The following is a 21,898-nucleotide window of genomic DNA, read 5'->3' as shown; positions in this document are numbered from 1 at the left end:
AATTCCCAGGAACCTCTGGAGGTTTGCTTGACCTCCTTCAAGTCATTCTCAAAACTGTGAGGCTGACCCAGATCACCGGCTTCAGTCCTACATTCTGCATGTCCACCACAGCACTCTGACTCCCTTGCCCTGATCCCCTGTGACTCTATTACTTTATAACATCGTAGATAATTCAGTTATATATTATGTAGCTTGCTTATTATTTGTCTCCCTCCACCCTTCCCCCATCCTTGTATAAAACATAATTTTTTTAAGGGCTGAGAGCTATATTTCATTGCTAACAGTGTGCATCTTATCTAATTAGGACAAACAAAATTGGGCGAATGATGCATATTGTATGAGATCAATATTGTAAGGCCTGCTTTTGTAATCAAAACTGAGAGATTGCAGAGCACTGTACCAGCCAATATCCCTCCTCTTTTTAAAATCATGTATGAAATTGTTTTCATGGACTAGCTAGTCAGAATTGGCAGGTCCCCACATTCTGTTCAATTCAATCAATACAGGCTTTTTTGTTTTGTTTGTTTTCTAGTGGGCTTCCCTGGTAGCTCAGCTGGTAAAGAATCTGCCTACAATGCAGGAGACCTGGGTTCAATCCCTGGGTTGGGAAGATACCCTAGAGGAGGCCATGGCAACCCACCCCAGTATTCTTGCCTGGAGAATTCCATGGACAGAGGAGCCTGGTGGTCTACAGTCCATGGGTTTGCAAAGAGTTGGACGTGACTGAGCGACTAAGCACAGCACACACAGTGAGGGATCGGTTTTGTGATACCAATACAGAGAACTTGATACAGTATTTGTATCCTTACAATTTTTAAAAATTAATTTATTTTCTTTATTTTTTGGCCATGTGGCATGCAGGATCTTAGTTCCCTGATCAGGGAGCAAACCTGTGACCCCTGCAGTGGAAGTTTGGAGTCTTAACCACTGAACCTGGTATCTGTAGCTTTTAAAAAGCACCTAAAATAGTGCTTGGCATGTAGTGGAGTCAAATAAGTCTTTGCTGAGTGAATGGTGGGGGCAGCCCTAGGGCAGCAATACAGGTTGGAAGGTGAGCTGAGGTCACTCATGGAAAGACACAACCGTGAGTCAGCCCGGCCGGCTGAGACCGCTAGGAAAGGGTATGGAGGCGGGAAGGACCTGGCTTTATTTTCACCTGTTGGAAAGAAAGTGGAAGTTATGCTATGGGAAGGACTCAGAAAGTCCCTCTTTCTTGTGGGACAGGGAAAGACAGAACCTTCATGGGGGTTGAGTGGGGCTGGGTAGGTGGGGTTTAGGGAGAGAAAACCTTATTGCTTATAAAGAGGCAAATTTGGGAAGCCTCATGCGAAGAGTTGACTCATTGGAAAAGACTCTGATGCTGGGAGGGATTGGGGGCAGGAGAAGGGGACGACAGAGGATGAGATGGCTGGATGGCATCACTGGCTCGATAGACATGAGTCTGGGTGAACTCCGGGATTTGGTGATGGACAGGGAGGCCTGGCGTGCTGCGATTCGTGGGGTCGCAAAGAGTCGGACACGACTGAGCGACTGAACTGAACTGAACTCCAGTGGCAGCTGTGTCCTCTTGGGTGGGGTGGAGGAGAGAAAGGAAGGGGGCCCCAAGTAGGTGGCACAGATCAGAGAATGTCAGGAGAGGAGTGGGTGGGTGGTCAGAAGACTCAGATATTCCAGGAAGAACAGGGTAGATGGTAAAGACCTTGAAGGCTGACTTGTCTACCCCAGGTGCCCTCCGCCCAGGGAACCATAGAGTTTAAGAATGTACGGGAGTGATGGGGTCACAGGCATTGACCGATTGGGGTGTACAGAGGAGATGGGGCTGGAGATCGCCAGAAGCCACCTTAGGACCTTGGAAGGTGGCACACAAGAAGGTTAAAAGACAGGTAGACCAGAATCCCTGGCCTCATTTGGACAAGCCATTGCACCTCTGTGAGCATCAGTGTTCTTAACTATGAAATGGAATAATATTATCACTTAGCCTACTCTACTTTTCATTTTTCCATAGCATGTGTCATTTTCTAAGATCCCACATAATTTGCCTATTTGTTAAATTTCTTTATTGTCTCTTTCCCCACTAGAGCTGGGTTTTCTCTTTTCTGTCCCCTGCATTCTCTCCAGCACCTAGAGCAGGAGCAGTAGGGACTCTGGGAGTGTGTTGAATGACTGAGTAAGTGTATTTCTCACTTCCTGTGAGTTTTACAACACACCCCAGTCACAATGCCTAGAGGGGTTTCGTGTGTTCTGAGCGCTCACTCTGTGCCAGTACTCAGGCACTGTTCCCAGTACTTTCCCAGCATTAACTTGCTTGATCTTCACAGGACTTTGTGAGGGGAGACTGTTGTTCCAGTCTGCAGATGAGAACACTGACACCCACGGGATGATATAACCTTCTCAAGAAACCACTTCTGGGGCATGGAGAGCTTGGACCACAGCCCCCGAAGAGGCAAAACCATTACCATCTTAAAGCTGAGGAAAGTGATGACCAGAGGGGGGGACTGACATGCCCAAGGCCGCACAGCTCACAGATAGGGGAGCCGGGATTCCAACCCCTGCAGTCTGGCTCCAGAGCTGGTTTGCTCAGCCTCAGCCTTCACTGGAGCAGATCCTTGGTGAATGCTGTGGCGTGAATGGGACCCAGACAGAAGCAGCTGTTGGAGGTGAGCTGAGATCGCTTTCCCCTGATGCCAAACTGCCCCTCCTGGCCTAAGTAATCACGGTGAAGTGTTCTCAACCTTATCTTGAACCACCCACCCTCTCACTTCCTCTCTTCTGGAGCCACTTGAATTTTCTTTGTGCCTCCAACTCAGCACCTTCTCACATCCCGCTCCCTCTGCCTACCAGACTCACCCCCTGGCTCATCCCTGTATCCTCGTCTCTGATGCCCTCTCCTCCAGGAAGCCATCTCTGATCCTCAGGCTGGGTCAGGCACCCACTCTGGGCTCCCCCACCCCAGCCCCACTCACTCTGGGTCATCACTGACTAGGGAAAGGTCTGTCTGCCCTGCTGGACCTTGAGCTTGTGAAAGTAGACCTGGAGATTTCTGCTGTATTATTATATACTATTAGGTCCAGGAATCAGCCCAGAGGAAGAGTTTGGGGAACAGCTGTTATTATGAAGGAATGAATGAACTGAAGTAAAAGATATAGGTTGAAGGTAGTTCTCTGACCGGGTCGATTACATTCAGTCTTGGTTTTTGAGGCTCCCAACAGCATGTCTTGCCCAAAGGGAATTTTTTTAAAAAGAAGAATTAACACTCAGATACAGGGCTTTTTTTTTTTTTTTTTAATCTTCCAGATCTCAGCTCAGATGTCCCCTCCTCCAACAAGTCTTCCCTGCCTCATCCCAGAAGGCTGAGTCAGGTACCCCTTGGGGCTATCCCCACCCAACTCTAGGCATCCCGCCCTTCGGACTCCAGCGTGTTTGTGACCAGGACTCCATATCACTTGTCACTTTAGTTCATTTCGTATTTCCAGGCAGCTCATGGTGAACTACTAGAGAAAAAAATGGCAACCCACTCCAGTATTCTTGGACTGAGGTACAGTTCAAGGGGTCACAAAGAGTCGGATGCGACTGAGCTTATGGTGAACCTGGCGCTGTTTTATTAAGCTCTGGATAACCAGGAACCATCATTATTGACTTTATTGTTGTAGCTGTTGACCATTATAATTTCAGTTCCTGGTCCCTTTAACGCTGATATGCTTAAATTGCCCCTCCCTGGCACTGCTTCTCCCTGGCAGCTCCCTCACCCCCATCCCAAGTGGGCCTTTGAATGGGAAGAGGCGTAATTTTCAAGGGGATCCGCGGCCAGAAGGCGGGGCTTCTTCCTCCTTTCGAGCCTTGGGGGAAACCCCAGGGTTCCGGGACGTCGGGACTTTGGTTCTCTCCGTGCTGGGAGGAGGAGGAAAGTAAAGCCTGGGGTAGAGGGCTGAGGAGGGTGCAGCCAAAGTTCCTCCTCTGCCACCCTCGCTGTCTGTCCCGGGAGCCACTGTCGCCGAAGTGCCTGTAAGTGGGCAGCTGGGCAGAGTGGAAGAGAAGAGAGCTGGAGAGGCTGCAGACGGAGTGAGGACCGGGTCATCGTGCGGAAGGCGGGAAGATAGCTTGGCGCTCTGAAGTCAGGTGTCAGGACCCATGGAGTCCGCTGACCTACGGGGCCACCGCTGGGCAGAAATCCTGCTCTCAGGTGAGTGTCCAGCTCCCTTTAGGTGGGGTAGGGGAGGGTGGGTGTGTACATGTGCACGAAAGAGACCCAAATAGAGACAAGAGAGAAACAGAGACAGGAATAAACACAAATACAAGAGATTGGCAGAGACTTCCCCAGCAGTCTAGTCCACGCTCCCAACTCCCAACGCAGGGGGCCCAGGTTCAATCCTTGGTCAGAAAACTAGATCCCACATGCCTCAACTAAAACCCGGTGCAGCCAAATAAAATAAGAGAGAGACTGACAAAGGGGGACAGAGAAAGAGACAAAGACATATACACAGAGGAGGAGAGAGAGATGGAATCAGAGCCATAGAACCAGAGAGAGGCAAGAGAGAGTGAAAATTACAATAGAAACTGTACCAGAGGGGAAAACAGAGCAAAGAGGAGAGAGGGAGACTGAGGACAAAGAGCAAAAAAACTCTTCAGGGCTTCTCTGGTGGCTCAGTGGTCAAGAATCCGCCTGCCAATGCCGGAGATGCAGGTTTGATCCCTGACCTGGGAAGATCCCACATGCTGCGGAACAACTAATCCGGTGTGCGGCAACTACTGGAGCCCGAATGCCCTAGAGCCCGTGCTCCGCAACAAGAGAGGCCACCATAGTCAGAAGCCGGAGCACCGAAACTAGACAGAAGCCCAGGCAGCAACGAAGACGCAGCACAGCCATAAATACATACATACTCAAAATGAATTGTTTTTAAAAAGAAAGCTTTTCAAGATACATACAGACAAATAGATTCAGGGGAGTCGGGGCGGGGAGAGACAGAGAACCAGAGCTGGAGTATAACAGACAGGAGTGAGACTGGCAACGAGAGGTTATGCCAGCCCTGAGAGGCATGCCAGGCTGCTCTGTCACCTGGAGTCTGCTCACATTCGTGTCCATTGAGTCGGTGATGCTATCTAACCATCTCATCCTCTGCCACCCCTTCTCGTTTTGCCTTCAATCTTTCCCAGCATCAGGGTCTTTCCCAATGAGCTGGCTCTTCTCATCAGGTGGCCAAAGTATTGGAACTTCAGCTTCAGCATCAATCCTTCCAATGAATGAGCCTATGGACTTCACCTCCAATAGCACTGAGGATAGAGAATTTCAGATGGTTTTCCACTGTCAGTTATTACAAGCACAGGAAATAACAATGACAATAATAGTAATAATAACTAAGAGCTAATAATAGTGACGTCTGATATCAGACCTCACGATACCCTGGTGCACTAAGTTCTAGCGTTCTCCCCGTTTTGCAGTTGAAGAAACTGAGGCTCACAAAGAGAAAGCCCCTTGCCCATGATAACAGACAAAGTCCATTATCATTATCAGAGTCCATATTTGCTCCTAAAAGCCCTTGTCTTTAACCCAAATGAGCAGGGGATGGGGCAATGCTTGATCTAAATTGGGGTCATCTGAGGGCTGGAGATGGAGAAGGCAATGGCACCCCACTCCAGTACTCTTGCCTGGAAAATCCCAGGGACGGGGGAGCCTGATGGGCTGCTGTCTATGGGGTCTCACAGAGTCAGACACGACTGAAGCGACTTAGCAGCAGCAGCAACAGAGGACTGGAGAAAGTCATGGCTGCCTGCCTTTGTTAATTGGGCTGATGGTTAGGGCAAGGACAGGAGTTTCAAGGTCAGCAGCACATGGCCATAGCTGCTGGGGTTGGGCATCCCCACCTATGCCCACAGTCTCTGAGCTTCCATAAAACTGTGTGCAGAATGACCAAATAGAAAACCGAAAGCTCATGCTATCTCTTTCCCTTTTCTCTCCTCTGTGCAGAGGAAATCTTGCCTGAGAGCAAGCGGTTAATTTCTCCCATCAAAGATAAGAGAAGAAGTTCTCCTTTACTGGGGGCTGGCTCTGTGCCCATCCCTGGACCAGAGGAACTGCACAGTATTGACAGCAAAGTCTTTAGGAACTGGCAAGCCACGTTCAAGTCTAGCTTCTGACGCTTACTATCTGGTTTTGGAAAGTGACTTCACTGATCTGAGCGCAACCCACTCCAGTACTCTTGCTTGGCAAATCCCATGGACGGAGGAGCCTGGTAGGCTGCAGTCCATGGGGTCGCTAGGAGTCGGACATGACTGAGCGAGTTCACTTTCACTTTCACTTTCATGCATTGGAGAAGGAAATGGCAACCCACTCCAGTGTTCTTGCCTGGAGAATGCCAGGGACTGGGGAGCCTGGTGGGCTGCCGTCTCTGGGGTCACACAGAGTCGGACACGACTGAAGTGACTTAGCAGCAGCAGCAATGGAAGGGAGAGGCATCTTCCATGGAATGAGCATCACTGGAGAGAGTGCAGTGACCCTCAGGGGACCCAGTCAAAACTGGTCAGTGTTCATTACCACCCCCTCCAATCCTAGGAGGCAGACGATATTATTCCCATTTTATAGCTGGGGGAACTGAGGCTCAGCGACAACAAAACATGCCTCAAGTCACATAGCCAGGAAGTAGTGAGTAAAAGTCAAGCCTCTAGGGGTGGAGGGCCCCATTCATGACCTCAGACCTCCCTCCACTTACCCCCTCCCCACGCACCTTCCTCCCTGAACGCCTCCTCTTTCTCCCTTCAGCCTCACTTTTGACCGTGTGGAGCTTGGCAGCTGCAGCCCAGATCTCCCGTGATGCTGTCGTCCAAGGTAAGGAGGATATTGTTCCGTCTACATTTGGGGCCCCTTGGTTACCCCAGACTCATGGTAGATTAGGGGCACAGAAAACAAAGCTCTCATTCTGGTCTCCATCTCCACCCTGAAGTGCTCATCAGGGTTCCGTGCCCAAAGTCCCAACAGGACAAACCTGATTGGCCCAGTCAGGCAACAACTGGTCCAGTCAGTTGTGTTGGAGAGGGGGCGGGGGGTGTGAAGGGGTGGCTGTCCTGGCTGGGGCTAGGGAAAATTGGCTAAGAAGTGGTAGAGGGACCTGGTTGTTGTCCCCAGTACAAGCTTGACTTCTTTGCAGCCAATAATAATTGACCCACCGTCATGTCCCTGACCGTCTGTTTTATTTGCAACATCTCATTCACTGGGGGACAGGAGACTTGAGGGTCCCAAGACCTCACCTAGAATGAGAACTAGATCCAGCATGGGAGGCCAGTCATGGAGCTGAGGGGTGTCTGCCTGCAACTCCAACCCCTCCCTGTTTCTCGGGGTCCCTCTGTGACTGTATTTTGCTTGGTCTGTCCTTCACCTGTGTCTCTGCTTCTGTCTCCCCCTACTCTGTTTCTCCCTCTGTAGAACCTCTGACCAAGCCCACCATTTCAGTAAGCCAGGGCACAGTCATAGAGCACAGGGAAAATGTGACCTTCTACTGTGACACCCCGGACATCAACATCACCATCCACTGGGTCTCCAACCACCAGCCCCTGCCATCCCACGAGCGCATACAGCTGTCCACAGATGGCAAGATCCTCACCATCCTCAGTGTCCAGCGGAAGGATGCTGGGATATACCAATGTGAAGCTTGGGGTGTCCTCGGGATGAAGAGCAGTGACCCCACCTACCTGATTGTGTACTGTGAGTCCCTTTCCATTCTCCCCAGCCCCTCAGCAATACCCACTTTCTCGGTCTCTAGTCTCACAGCTTCACATACCATCCAAATGCAGGCTTGTCCATCCTTGAACTCCAGACACATAGCTGTTTGACATCTCTAGTTGGATTCTCCTGGGAACGTCCAACGTGACGTGCCTAAAATCGAGCTCCTTAACTTGCGAATGTTTGATCCAAAATATTGCCTAGGTAGTCGTGAGGAAAGAGCAATTGCCAGCATGCTGTATTTTTTTATGTATTATTTTTATTTTTACTGCTCTGGGTGACAGGCGGGCTTCTCTTGTTGTGGGGCACAGGCTCTAGAGCACTTGGGCTCAGCAGTTGCAGCACAGGCATAGTGGCCCCACGGCATGTGGGATCTTAGTTCCCCGACCAGGGATCAAACCTGCATCCCTGCATTGGAAGGCAAATTCGTGACCAGTGGACTGCCAGGGAAGTCCCTTGCTGGCAAGCTTTAGGTGTGTCTTTCAATCCTGGCTCACCCAGGGATGCATGTGACATATCCTCATTGTCAGACTCTAACATCTCCTTTGTAATGGCTCCAGAGTTTGAGGGGAGAGAAGAGAAAAGTTCCTGCTTATTGAATGGCTGGGTCCCCCAAGAGAGCTCTCTCACTGATGCTGTTGTTGCTGCTACAATTGTTCTTGTCCTTCCAGATGGCCCTGACCCAGTCTCTATTAAGGTGGAGCCTGGTGTACCCAATGGGGACACGGTTGAGGTGATGGAGGGCTCCAATGTGACCTTCTCAGCAGAAACTGAGTCTTACCCACAAGCTTCATATTCATGGTTTTTCTCCAATGACTCCAAGCCCATCACTTGGAGCTTGTTCTTCAACATGAGCAATGTTACCATCCATGCCGTGTCCAAGGAACACGAGGGCACCTACAGGTGCTTGGTGTCCAACAGTGCCACCCAGAAGTCCCTCTGGGATGCTGTCAAAGTCCGCGTCCTTGGTGAGTCTCTTTCCCCCATTCCTCTCCTTTGTGTCTCTGAAAATCAGGGCTGCACTGACGTCCTGGAGCTTGAGGAGGACATAGTGGAGTGGGGCTTGCCCTTGTGGCTTGTGGCAGATTGTGGCTCTGGACACAGGGAGGACCTGGGTCCTTGTTGGCACATCCTCCACAAGGCTTTGGAGGCTCTCTGTGGGATGTCTGTCACTTTATTCTCATGAAGTGTGGGAGGTGAGTCTTTAAACATACAAACACTAACACAGCACTCACACACCCCGTACACACGTGGACACACACACATAACAATCACACATGCAGGGGATTCTGGTATTCTGGTGGTTAAGACTGTGCTCCCAGTGCAGGGGCCTGGGTTTGATCCCTGGTTGGAGAACTAAGATTCCTCATGCCGCATGACACGGCCCCAAAAAAAGAAACAGTCATGCATGCATCGCAGATACACACATGTGCACCAGAGACACATACAACTCACATACAACACATACAACTCACACACAACACATAGACACAGCATACAAAAGCACATAATACACACACGCACAAGACATATAACATGTACCCAACAGACACACACAATACATGAAACACACAGGACGTAATGCATCACACACACCACACATACACATAAAGCCCACGGCATGTACATAAACGTACTCACACACAGGCAAAGCACGTACACAATACTTACAAAACACAGACACACATCTCAAATGTGTGACAAACGATACCACAGACACACAACATATTCTCTCATAAAACACGTATACACACAAAACATAATATGCACACAATAGACACCCACAACACATATCACAGACACTCAACATCCTCATGTCCAGCACAGAAAACACCCCACGCACCACACATTTAACACCCTCAACACATGCAGAACACACACAGTACATGAGTGCACTTCACACATGGTAGTGATATACCAAGCATGTAGGCGTGTACATACATGTGCGGTGCTTGTGAACACACAGTATAGCATATACACAGAACACATACATTACCACAGACACATAACATATACTCATGTACAGAAGATGTATACACACAACATATACTCACTTGCACACAAAGTACGTGTGTGTGTGTATATATGTATGTATGTATGATATACACACTGCCATACCTCACAGTCACAATACGCGTATACACAACACACACATGTAGATGGACACAAAAGGGACTTCTCTGGTGATCCAGTGGTTAAGTCCAGTGGCCAATTCAGGAGACAAGGGTTCAATCCCTGGTCTGGGAAGATCCCTCATGCCAGGGAGCTCCTAAGTCTGTGTACCACAGCTACTGAGCCCGCATGCCCTAGAGCCCATGCTCCACAACAAGAGAAGCCACCACAATGAGAAGCCCACGCACCGCAACTACAGAACAGGCCCCACACAACACAACTAGAGAAAGCCCTCATGCAGCAACAAAAACCCAGCACAGGCAAAAATAAATAGACACAAAGCACACACTCACACACGAAACTCATCCATATACCACACCCTCCATGCACACAAAACCTGTAACAGTCACATAATTGTCACACAACACACGCTCATACACAAAAGACCACCCACACAGCACAGTCATATGCAAAGCACACACACACACACCACACACCACATAAACACACATCCCTGGTAAATCCTGTGGGCCCCATATGGGCAGGAGACTGGCATAGGGTGTCCCTGGACCCTGTCCCGTCTCTCTCTGTGTTTCCAGAAAGAGTGACCAAGCCTTACGTCATGGCCCCAAACCGGACTCTCATGGAGGACACCAGCTTTGTGGTCCTGACCTGCCAGACCACCCATGAGGGAGTTGGAGTCCGGTGGTTCCTGGGGGACCAGCTCCTCCTGTCCAGCGAACACCTGGTGCCTGACAACAGGGCCCTGATCATCCACGGCCTTCGGCGGAATGACACAGGGCCCTATGCGTGCGAGGTCTGGAACTGGGGCAGCCAGGCACGGAGTGAACCCCTGAAGTTGAACATCAGCTGTGAGTCGTCCCTAGCTTGGATCTTCTCCTCCTTCCTCCTCTCTCCCTTGCTGAAGTTTTTACTTCCAGCCACTCATCCCATAATTATCAAACACCTGCTCTGTGACAGGCATGTCTGAGTAGGGGACAAGGCCACCCTCATGGAGCTTTATGTTCTAGTCGGGGAGACAGACTATACACAACTGAACAAGGGGAAATCCATGCTGTGTCAGATGGGACTAGAGGCAGTGAGAAAGACAGGCAAGGCTGGGAAGCCGGGGAGGTGTTGCAGTCCTGGCTGGGGTGGTCAGGAGAGGCTTCCTGGAGGAGGCGGTATGTGTGCAGCAGGAGGTAGGGAGAGAGCTGTGCAGGTGACCAAGGGAAGTGAGTTCCAAGGCTGGGGAGGTGGGACTTGCTTGGCCTGTCAGAGGAATGCCCGGAGGCCAAGATGACTGGAGAGATAAATTATAGCGAGAATGGAACAGAAGAAGCTGGGAGGGTGGGGGGCCGTCGTGAGGACACTTGAGCTACACAAGGCTCTGAGCAGAGGAGAGAGAGGATTAGACTGGGGTTTGCACAGTCTCTCTGGCTCTTGTCTAAAGGGTGGGAACAGGGGAGAAGGAGGAGGTGATGCAGTTGTTTTTGTCTGATTCCATGGAGAGGCAGACCCCAAAACGGGATTCAATGGGATTATACATGCAAAGATTTTCTTAAGGGAATGCTCTTGTACAGAAAAAGTAGGGAGGGAGCCTCAAAAGAATGGCATTGCCCTCAGACCGAGGTACTTGGAGCGAGGGAGGAAGACAGAGTACAGGGTTGGTGGGAGCATGTAGACCACCGTGGAGTCTAAGGAACGTTGTCAGGACTCTCGGGGAGCCCAGGTCTCCTGGGAAGGGGTCTGCCTTACTTTCTCCAACACTCTCAGGTCCTGACAGGGTGCAGCCCAGGAGAGGTCTGGGAGTGGATTGCGGGGTACCGCAGCTGGGCCCTTGGTCAATTCCACTCTTACCCGTGGAGGTCTGTGAGGCGTCCTCTCGTGGTAGCCACAGTCATCCATCAAGAAATGACAAGGCTGAGCCAGCGACAGCTGTAGCGATCAGGCCATGAATATATTTAAAATATCTAAGTCACAGGGTTTACTGCTAGTTGACAAGAAGCAAGAGAGAAAGGGAGGAGTCAAGAATGACTCTAAGATTTTTTTTTTTGGGGGGGGGTGCCTAAGCTACCATCAGAACTATAAGAACTATAAACATGTTGGAAGTTAGGGGCTACATGTCACAGGACACAGCAACAATTTCTGAAGCCTGGATGTCTTATGAGGCTCCCTTGTTAGAATTCACTTTTGCAAGGGCAGGGGTTTTTGTTCTTTATTTTAATTTTGTTTTGTTTTGGACTTTCCCCCTCTGTGTTGTGGATTACATTCTGCTTGCTCCGCACCTAAGGGAGGAAAAGGGACCTTTTTATCCTCCTTCTCTTGCCGAGATTCCTTTCAGCAGCAGTTGGAAGAGCCTTTGACTCCCAGGAATTCCCTCAGTTAGAATTGAGAAGGGGGGAAAAAAGAAAGCAGAACTTCATATGTGGAATTGAATGGGATAAAATAGGTTATCTCACCGGTGGAGGATGGGAGCATAATATTCGGCTCTGCACGCAGACGGCCCCGATCGAATGTATTTCACCAGCGGGTCGGAGACCCTGGCAGACGCCACCGTCAGTGCGGAGCTCAACTCCCGCCTAACCCTGCGGTGTTGGGCTGAATCCCAGCCGGATGCTGAGTTTAACTGGACCCATGACAACACCAGTGTGTACAAGGGGGAGCAGCTGGTTATCGAGGCCCTGACTTGGAAACACCAAGGGAATTACAGCTGCACAGCTTCTAACTCTGTCACACTGCTGACCTGCTCTGCCTCGGTCATGGTCAGCGTCATAGGTGAGTCTTTCAGGTACGCCTTCCCCTTGGGTCCAGGTGACTTTCTCTGATGCTGGCCTTAGCACTCTGATCTTCCCTTACTAAGGACTGGAGTGTGGCACTGACTGTCCTGCGTGGGCAGGTTCCTAGTCCAGAGCTGTTGAATTCCAGCCACTAACACTCAGACTCAGGACTTCCCTGGAGATCCAGTGGTTAAGAAGCTGTGTGCTTCCACTGCAGGGGGCGAGGGTTCAATCCCTGGTCAGGGAACTAAGATGCTGCATGCTGCAAAGTGGTCAAAAAATAGAAAAAAAACAATTCATGATCTCATTTCATCTTCAAAACATCCCTATACAGTAGGTACCATTTCCCCCACTTTGCAAATGAGGAAATGAGACTCAGAAAGAGTAGTTACTTTTGTCTGTGTCCACAGGACCCCAGAGAGTCAAAGGTGACTCAAGTTTCCAGTTGCCAAAGCCCTTTGCTGTGATGACCATATTTGATTCATCCTCTTAATCAGTAACATCATCACACCAACACTGACTGATCACTTTCCATGGGTCTAAATACTTCACCCACATTGAACATACCGAACCTTACATTTACTGAACATGAATACACATGTGTTTAATCTTTTCAGCAACAATATGGAGTAGGCTTCATATTATCTTTGTTTTTACAGAAGAGCCAAAGGAAGCACAAAGAGGTTAAGTAGTATGGCCAGGGTCACACAGCTGAGATGTGAACTTAGGACATTTGACTCCAGAAATGATTCTATTACTACTACAAACTTCTGCCTCCCAATGGCTGGAAAACAAGTACTCATCAAATGACAGTGGAGATAAAGCCCCAAGATTGGGAATGAGGTTGGGGACAGGGATGAGGTCCTGATTCTCTCTCCTTGCCCAGGTCACCGGTCATCCCTGTCTGTAGGGGCCATCGTTGGCATTACCGTCGGGATCCTGGCTATTGTTGCCCTGGCCATAGGGCTGGGCTGCTTCATACACACTGGAAATGCCAGAGGGTAACTCTCCGAATGGGGTGGGGGTGTGGCCTATGGGGGACCTGCCCAGTAGAAGGGTTGCTGACCATGGTGCTGAGTGGTGCCTGTTGAGCACTGAGAGGGTTTGGGACGTTGCCCAAAACGGGAGCCTGCGGAGATGGGCAAGGGCTAGAGGCATAGTGAACAAGGGTCTTGGGGTTTCAGGCTCTCAAGGAGAACAACAGAGGATACCGCCTATGAGAACATGACACCCACTTCTGAAGAGGGTCACCCTGAAGAGCTCGGTCGCAGTAAGTGACTCCATAGCTGATACCCAGGGCAGCAGTGAGGTCTGGAGAAGAGGCTGGTGCCGAGAGCCCAGGCTTCTGCTCCCAGCTTCGCCCCTGGGTCACTATGACATCATGGGCAAGCCCTGTAGTCTTGGACCCTCTGTGTCCCCATCTGGAAAATGGATGAGATCAGGTCGAGAACTCTGAGGAGTTCTGCCTGTCCCAACAGCCACAACACAAATACAACAACGTACCACCATTCTAGTCTTCCTCACTCTCAGAAAACTTTGTTAATGGATTGCTATAAGCAGAGAGAATCAGTCATGACACTCCTGCCTGCTAAATTCAAAACAAGTCTCATTGTCCATCTCAATATAGTACCTCATGCAGCCTTCTCTGATCAAAGGCAAAACAAAACATCTTTGCTATATATGGTCTAAGATTCTGGTAAAATGGGCTCATGAAGCAGAAGTCCTCTGGGGACTGTCCAATTCAGCTCAGTTTTACAGAAAAGAAAACCAAGGCCAGGAAGGATATATGATAAGCACAGGCTACAGAGGACCCTGGTGCACCTGGGGCTTGATCTAAGACTTCTGCCCTCATCTGTGTCATCAAACAGCCTTATCTAACCCAGAACTTGATTTCCAAGACCTTCCCAGGTCAAGATCACTGGAGATGTGATGGGGTAGTCCTGGGGATAAAAGAAGGAAGGTTTCTACCACATCCTTCCTGGGGATAGAAGTGCCCTGCCTGGACAAATTGCCCCTTCCCTCATGCATGCGTGCATGCTCAGTCGCTTCAGTCGTGTCCGGCTCTTTGCGACCCCATGGACTGTAGCCCACCAGACTCCTCTGTCCATGGGATTTTACCAGCAAGAATACTGGAGTGGGTTGCCATGCCCTCCTCCAGGGGATCTTCCCAATCCAGGGATCAAACCCGTGTCTCCTGCATTGCAGGTAGATTCTTTACCACTGAGACACTGGGGAGGCCCCTTCTTCCCTCATATTTCTCCCTAACTCCAGCCTTGGGCTGGCATTCACTTTCTCTAGACTGGCCCATGCCTGTGTATGCCAATGCACCCGCCATTGAAGGACAGATACCAGTCAAAAAGGTGGGTAATTCTTCAGAGGCACCCCCTCTCCTCCCCTGACTGTCCGGCACTTCCCAGCCCAGCAGGGCTGTTACGTCTCACCTCTTGGGGTGGGGGTGAAGTTCAGGCATGTTCTCTTAAGGATGCCCAGTGGTAGCTTGGGTCCCTACTTTCTCTGGGGATCTCAAGACCTTCCATGGCTTTTTCATCTCTTCTCTTTGTTTTCTTTCTCTTTCGCTTGACAATGCCTAACCTGGAGCCCGCTCTGGGAATCAGAAGAGATGTAACTGCCTCTGAGGCCTGAGCTATTTCCAAGAATTTCCAGGGGTGATCTTTTATCCCAGGCCTCAGGACCTCTTGACTATTTTCTTTTCCCCCCAGATGCTGCCAGTAGACCCTCCAGAGCAATTATATGAGGTAGGTTGGCCTTGCTTGATTTTATTAAAGAAGTTGCAAAGGAATACAATCTGAGAATGTTATATTTGACAAGTATGAGAAATCATCTTGTCTAGATCTTTCTTTGAGCATTGCTGGGCCAGGAATGGGAAGAAAATGGCTCTAGGCCTCACAGGGAGCTGGGCTAGATTCCTTTTAAAAAATATATTTATTTGCTTATTTATGGCTGTGTCAGGTCTTAGTTGCAGCACACCAGGTTTTCGTTGCAGCATGTGGGATCATTGTAGTGTGGTGGGCTTCTCTATAGTTGTGGCTCAAGGGCTCCAGAATGCATGGGCTCAGTGGTTGCAGTGTGGGCTTAGTCTCCCCAAGGCCTGTGGGATCTTAGTTTTCTACCAGGGATCGAATCCACATCCCCTGCATTAGAAGGCGGATTCTTAACCACCAGGGAAGTCCCTGGGTCAGAGTCTAGGATTCTAGCTCCTGCCCTGTGCTGCTTCCGCTTCCAGTGCTTGCAGTGGGGTTGCAAATAAGCTAATACTGGCCTAGCATGTGACGGGATGCAAAGGAAGTTTTGGAGTAGAAGTTGCAGACGTAGCCAGGTGAAAAGGAAGAGTTCTGGTCCTAGACCTACTTTTGCTTCTGATCCTTTGAGAGACCCTGGTTGGGAATCTCTTTGTCTCTGGATCTCTGAAGAGTGCACGTTGGTACTTTCCAGACGCTGTGGTTCTAAGACAAACTGCTTGTGGGCCTAACTGATCTCTCTGTTCACTTGCAGCAGTTATCACCTCCCACCAGCCACAGCCGGTATTCTCATGGCCCCAGGAAGCCATCCTCCAAACTTGCATTGGATCCCTTGGTCCCAACTCCACAAAAAGAAAATGCAGAGTCAAACTATCAGGTATTTTTATGCCACACAGAGTCTTTGGACAGACGGAGAGCTGCCACCAATCTCCCTTTTCCTCCTTGCTAAAGAGTCTGTAGGATAACCTATCACGAGATTTCCTTTCAAAAATCTTTTCAATCCCTTTGCACCCGCTTCCATCCTCTCACTTTCTGGTTCATTTCATTTCATTCCCTTCCTGTCCATCCATTTCACTCCATCCCATGTTCCCATCACACTTATTTTCACTCTACCCGTTTAACTTTCTATACATTTAATTTCATTTATTCTCATTTTATTCCAACTGTTTCCTCTTCAGTCCATTTGTTTTTTTTTTTTTTTCCATTCCATTCCACTCCCTCTCACTCCATTTCTTTCCATAAAATTCCTTTTATTTCCTTTCCATTTCTTCTGTTCCTCTTCTTACTTCCCATTCCATCCCTTGTCATCGCTTCCCACCACTCGGTGCATTCCTATGCATTCCATCCCATTCCATTCTGCTTCATCCATTGTGTCACGTTTTTTCTTTCTTCTTTCATTTCTTTCCATTCTTTCCCACTTCTCCCTGTTACCTTTTATTCCTTTTTATTTTTCCTTTGTAATCCCACCTGTTCATTTCTTCCACACTCCGTTTCTGTCTATTTTAATCCTGGTTATCACTTTGCCATGTCCATACCTTAACTTTCATTTATTACTCTTATTATTTCACTTTCATTTTTCTCTTATTTCATTTCCATTCTTCTCCTTCCTGTTCCCTATCACTCCTGTCCTTTCCACCCACATGTTGAATCCACTCCTTTCGTTCTGTTTCCTACTCGTCCACTCCTTTCTAGTCAGTGTCCTATTGACGTTCATTTCCATTTGGTCAGCTTTCATTTCATTCCACCACCTTCCATTTCTTCTCATTCTATTTCTTTTCATTCCCTTCTTTCTTTCATTTCCTCTTCCTCATCCCTTCCCCTGCCATTCAGTTCTGTTTCATTATTTTCTGTTCCCTTTCATTGCATTGTCTTCCATTCTATTTCTACTTTCAAAAAATTATTTTGTTGATGTCTACTTGATTTACTTCACTGAGATAATGTGGTGTTATCTTCTTGTGTACAGAAAAGTGACTCAGTTATACATATATATTTGTATATATATGTATACACACACGTAATAGTTTGCATCTGCTAATCTCCAACTCCCAGTCCACCCCACCCCCACTCTTCTGTTTCCTGTTCATTCTTCTTTAATCCATCCCACCCTGTTGTACCACATTCCATTCTGCTCCATTACCTGTCATATGAAGCATTCTCAAAAGACGTGAATGTCTAAATATCTTCGGGATTTTTAATAAGAAAAACAAACCCCGTGACAGTAGTTCAGATTAATTAAAGTGGGGATTAATTGAGAAAACACTGAGGAATCTCAGGTAATCAATGTCAGAAATTACTTGTGGGCCTTGTGGGGATTAGAATCAGGAAGTTTTTCTCTCTTATGGCTGCTCATTTTTTTTTTTAATAAGGAAAAGTATTTATTTGTACATTTTAATAAGGGTGGTTGCTCATTTTTGCTGATCAATGAATTTGTTCCATTCTCCTTGGTTCAGATTGAATTCCTATGCAAACTTCCTGGTCACTGCTCCTCTATAACTTCAAATTATATATGACAACACCCTCTACTACTATCTAAGGGTTTCTAGGTTCAGATTCTTCAGAGGAGAAGCACAGTTGTTCAGGCCATTGTATGGATTGTGCTGACATTTGTCAGCTCTCTAATTAGCTGTGAACTGGTACAAACATAACCTCTTAGGTCCCTCTCTTCATCAGGCTCTAGGGGAAAGGAGTCTCATTTGTTCCTTTTTAGCAGTGGAGCAAAAGCTCTTCGTGGAAATCTCACCCACTAAACTTCCTCTTATGTCTCCTTGGGTTGGGATGCTGTCGTGTGGCACTTGTTGCAAGGAAGGCTGAGAAAATTACCTGTTATCCTTCCCAGTCTCTCCAATAGAAGCAGGCAAGAGGGAAGATACAGGAGTGTCAAGTCAGCCACCTCAGCGTCTGCTACCTTCTGAAGGGATGAGAAGGAGCAAACATGGCAGAGGGTTTGGAGTAGAGTGTTCTGAGTTGAGGAGCATCTGGTGAAAAGGTCCTGAAGTGAATGTATTTTTTATCTATTGCTGCATAAAGAATTACCACAAACTTAGCAGCTTAAAACACCACCCACTTATTATCTCACAGTTTCCTGGATCAGGAGTTCAGGCAATTCGCAAATGGGTCTTCTGCAAGGCTGCAAGAAAGGCATTGGCCAAGTCTCAGGTCTCATCTGGGGCTCTACTGGGAAGGGATCCACGTCTGAGCTCTTATGGTTGTTGGAAGCATTCATTCCCTTGCAGGCTGTCATAATGAGGGCCTCAGTGTCTTACTGGCTGTCAGCTGGAGGCTGCATTCAGTCTTTTCAGTGCTTTCCATAGGCAGCTCAGAACATTGTATCTTGCTTCCTCAAAGCCAAGACAGATGTCACACTGTTATATAACAGAATCACTTAATGTAAGCAGATACCGCCTGTCACCTTTGCCATATTCAAATGGTTAGATGTAAGTCACAGGTCTTGCCCTCAAGGGGAGGTCTGCATCAGGGCATGAAAATCAAGGGACTTCCCGGGTGACTCAGATGGTGAAGAATCCTCCTGCAATGCAGGAGACCCGGCTTTGAGCCCTGGGTTGGGAACATCCCCTGGAGAAGGAAATGGCCATCCACTCCAGTCTTCTTGCCCGGGAAATCCCATGGACAGAGGAGCCTGGCACGCTACAATCCATAGGCTGGCAGAGAATCTGTCATGACTGAGGGACTAAGCACAGACGCATGCATGAATACCCAGAGGTGAGGATTATTGGGGTCACCTTAGACTCTGTCCTCCACAATGGGGAAGCAAAGGCCATTCCAGGTATGGAAAGGTGTCAGCATGACTGAAGTACAATGAGAAAGGAAGCCCTTTGGAATTTTCCAGGTTGAGAAAGGAGAATGCCAGCGAGTTTGAGCCCCTACAGTAGGTAGCCCAGGAAAGCCCACCAGAACTGGAACTTACCTCTTCTCTTTGTGTCACAGGCACTTGTGAATCCAGAACACAGCATCTACTGCCAAATCAACCATTCCACCTAATGGAAGCAGAGATCCTTTCTCCAGAAATCCTAAAGAAGTTACGCGCCATCATATATTCAATGATGTTTATTACATACACATTATGTTCCAGCCATTCTCTTTGCAAACCTTGTGACATTCTGTTTCGATGTCTTTTTCAGGCTCTAGACCCTAGCTCTCACCAAATCTTAAGCTTTGGGCTCATGTTTCTTTAAAAGCAATAGAAACAAGTAAAAAGCCACCTAGAATTAAAGGACCAAAGTCTGATACCCAGAAGCTGGGGATGTCATAGTGTTTACTACATACATTGTTGATGGACAAAGCAGGCGGGGAGAAGTGTGAGCCTGAGTCAGCCAGAGTGGAGCATGAGATGTATCCACGGGTCAGACAAGCAGTGTCTTTTCACATCATGGTAGAGGATAAGGAACAAGGAGCTGTTAAGAGATGACAAGAGAAAACACAGAATGAAGCATGGGAATGAGGCACCTAGGGAGGTGCAGGCACGAGATGCTTTGAATCCCAAGAGACTCAGGGATGGAGATGTGAGGATGAGATTTGCTAAAGGGAACAAGGAGTCCAGGATGACTCCCAGGTTTCTGGCCAGAGCAACTGGATGACAGTTTCTTCAGGCCACTTTCTGAAGCAACAATGGGGAAGGAGTAAATCTGGGACAGAGAGAGAAATCAAGAATTTGGCTTGACACATCAAGGATCAAGCAGAGAATCAAGCAGGCAAATGTTCATAACAGTCTAGGTAGCTCCCTTTCCAGCTTCGGCCCCAAATGCAGCAGCAGTCATGATGTTGATGCCCAAGAAGAACTGGATTGCTGTTTATGAACTCCTTTTAAGGAGGGGATGATGGTGGCCAAGAAGGATGTCCACATGCCGTATCACCCGGAGCTGGCAGACAAGAATGTGCTCAATCTGCACGTCTTGAAAGCCATGCAGTCTCTCAAATCACGAGGCTATGTGAAGGAACAGTTTGCCTGGAGACACTTCTACTGGTACCTCACCAACAAGGGCATCTTCCAACCTGCCCCCTGAGATTGTGCCTGCCACCCAGCACCACAGCCATCCTGAGACTGGCTGGCCACGGCCCAAGGTCTGCAGGGAGAGCGGCCTGCAAGGCTCACGCAAGGGGAAGCTGACAGAAACACCTACAGACAAAATGCCGTGCTCCCTGGTGCCGACAAGAAAGCTGAGGCTGGGGCTGGGTCAGCAACTGAATTCCAGTTTAGAGGCGAATTTGGTCATGGATGTGGTCAGCCACCTCAGTAAAGTTGAAAGAGATTGCTTTGTGTTGAATAAACCTGTAAACAGAAAAAATTTTTAAAAAGTCTACATAGAGCAGGGCTGGAAATATACATTGGGAGTTGTCAGTGGGATTTGAAGTTATGGGGTAAGATGAGATCTTGTGTCAGGGGTCCCCAGGACCACCCTCAGGCTCAATGATTTGCTAAAAGGATTCACAGGACCTCCAAGTTGTTATGATCATTGTTATGGCTCATGACAGCAAAAGCACAGAGAGTAAAATCAGCAAGAGGAAAAGGTACAGATGAAGTTTGGAAGAAACCATGTTCCTCAGTTTCCAGGAAGTTGACCAAGAACTAGTCCTTGGAAATAGCTTTTTGGGGGGAATAGGTAGGGTTTGAGTAACTCAGACCTGCTGAGTTAACCTCTTCCCCTACAGATCCCAAAGAGAGTAGATGAAGACAGAGAAGAGTAGAGGCTGATAAACTAAGCATGGGTCCCTCCAACATTTATAGTTTGAGGTAGAGGATTCAGCAAAGGAAAAGGACTGTCCTTTTTATCCTGCTGAGAACTTCCTCCTTGCTTCCCCCGAATATCAGAGAGACAGATTACACTCTCCCTCTCCCTTATCTTTGTCTCTGAAGCAAATGAATTCATAACTTCCTTGTTCTTCCGTAGATGTTGAGCCCTCAACCAACTCCTGGCCAATAGAACCTCAGTATGACACTTGGGTCTCAGCCAATTCTCAAGCAACTGAAAGAGAAATCTCTGGGTTAGATGCTCATCTGTGTAGAGTGAGTTTCTGTTCCTCAGGAGTAGCTATTCCAAAGTCTGTAATATTCAGGTTAGGTCAGGGATTCAGGTGCTCTTGCAAGTAGATATTACCATCTTATTTGTTTTTAAAGAAAAAAAAATGGCGAAACAGAAGACAAAGTCAGTTTTAAGCTATATAGTAGTAGTGTCTAAATATTCAGATTTAATGTCTGAATATCTTGAAGTGAAAAAAACAATGAAAACAAAAAAGTGAACAGAAAAAAGAGGGGATAACACTCCAAAGACCCCATCGTGATTTTGTCTTGTATTAAATCTGTAGATCAATCTACAATGTTTGACCTCTTTACAACACAACCATTGTAATGTGGCATTTGTATGTCTTTGATCTCAGTAGTTTCGAAGGCTTCTACTAATGTCTCTATATATTTTACTAAATTTATTTGTAGGGCTTCTTTTTTGCTTCTCTTATAAATAAATGTGAACCTTTCTCTGTCTTTTTAAAAAAATTATTTTATTTACTGGCTGTGCTGGGTC

General features: G+C 48.1%; 1 protein-coding gene and 1 pseudogene across 2 annotated transcripts in view; both read left to right on the top strand.

Moving 5' to 3' along the window:
• The window catches only part of CEACAM20 (CEA cell adhesion molecule 20), a 28,545-nt gene extending 9,090 nt beyond the window's left edge, over window positions 1-19,455 (top strand). The window contains exons 2-15 of one of the 2 annotated variants that reach the window (XM_044930725.2): window positions 2,319-2,657; window positions 3,295-3,359; window positions 3,474-4,180; window positions 6,755-6,820; window positions 7,415-7,693; window positions 8,383-8,679; window positions 10,423-10,695; window positions 12,326-12,601; window positions 13,490-13,604; window positions 13,788-13,873; window positions 14,902-14,963; window positions 15,324-15,359; window positions 16,117-16,239; window positions 19,308-19,455. In XM_044930725.2, coding sequence (XP_044786660.2) covers window positions 4,129-4,180; window positions 6,755-6,820; window positions 7,415-7,693; window positions 8,383-8,679; window positions 10,423-10,695; window positions 12,326-12,601; window positions 13,490-13,604; window positions 13,788-13,873; window positions 14,902-14,963; window positions 15,324-15,359; window positions 16,117-16,239; window positions 19,308-19,361 — 1,719 coding nt within the window. In that variant the 5' untranslated portion in view covers window positions 2,319-2,657; window positions 3,295-3,359; window positions 3,474-4,128 and the 3' untranslated portion in view covers window positions 19,362-19,455. The remainder of the gene's footprint in view (window positions 1-2,318; window positions 2,658-3,294; window positions 3,360-3,473; window positions 4,181-6,754; window positions 6,821-7,414; window positions 7,694-8,382; window positions 8,680-10,422; window positions 10,696-12,325; window positions 12,602-13,489; window positions 13,605-13,787; window positions 13,874-14,901; window positions 14,964-15,323; window positions 15,360-16,116; window positions 16,240-19,307) is intronic. The other variant, XM_044930726.2, reaches the window with a different exon arrangement.
• Window positions 19,456-19,595: 140 nt separating this feature from the next.
• LOC112580320 lies at window positions 19,596-21,856 on the top strand (annotated as a pseudogene).
• The last annotated feature ends 42 nt before the right edge of the window (window positions 21,857-21,898 follow it).

This window comes from Bubalus bubalis, chromosome 18 (genome assembly GCF_019923935.1).
Source record: "Bubalus bubalis isolate 160015118507 breed Murrah chromosome 18, NDDB_SH_1, whole genome shotgun sequence".
Classification (NCBI taxonomy): domain Eukaryota; kingdom Metazoa; phylum Chordata; class Mammalia; order Artiodactyla; family Bovidae; genus Bubalus; species Bubalus bubalis.
Note: the sequence above shows the minus strand (reverse complement) of the source record. Positions and strands in the feature narration are given on the sequence as shown.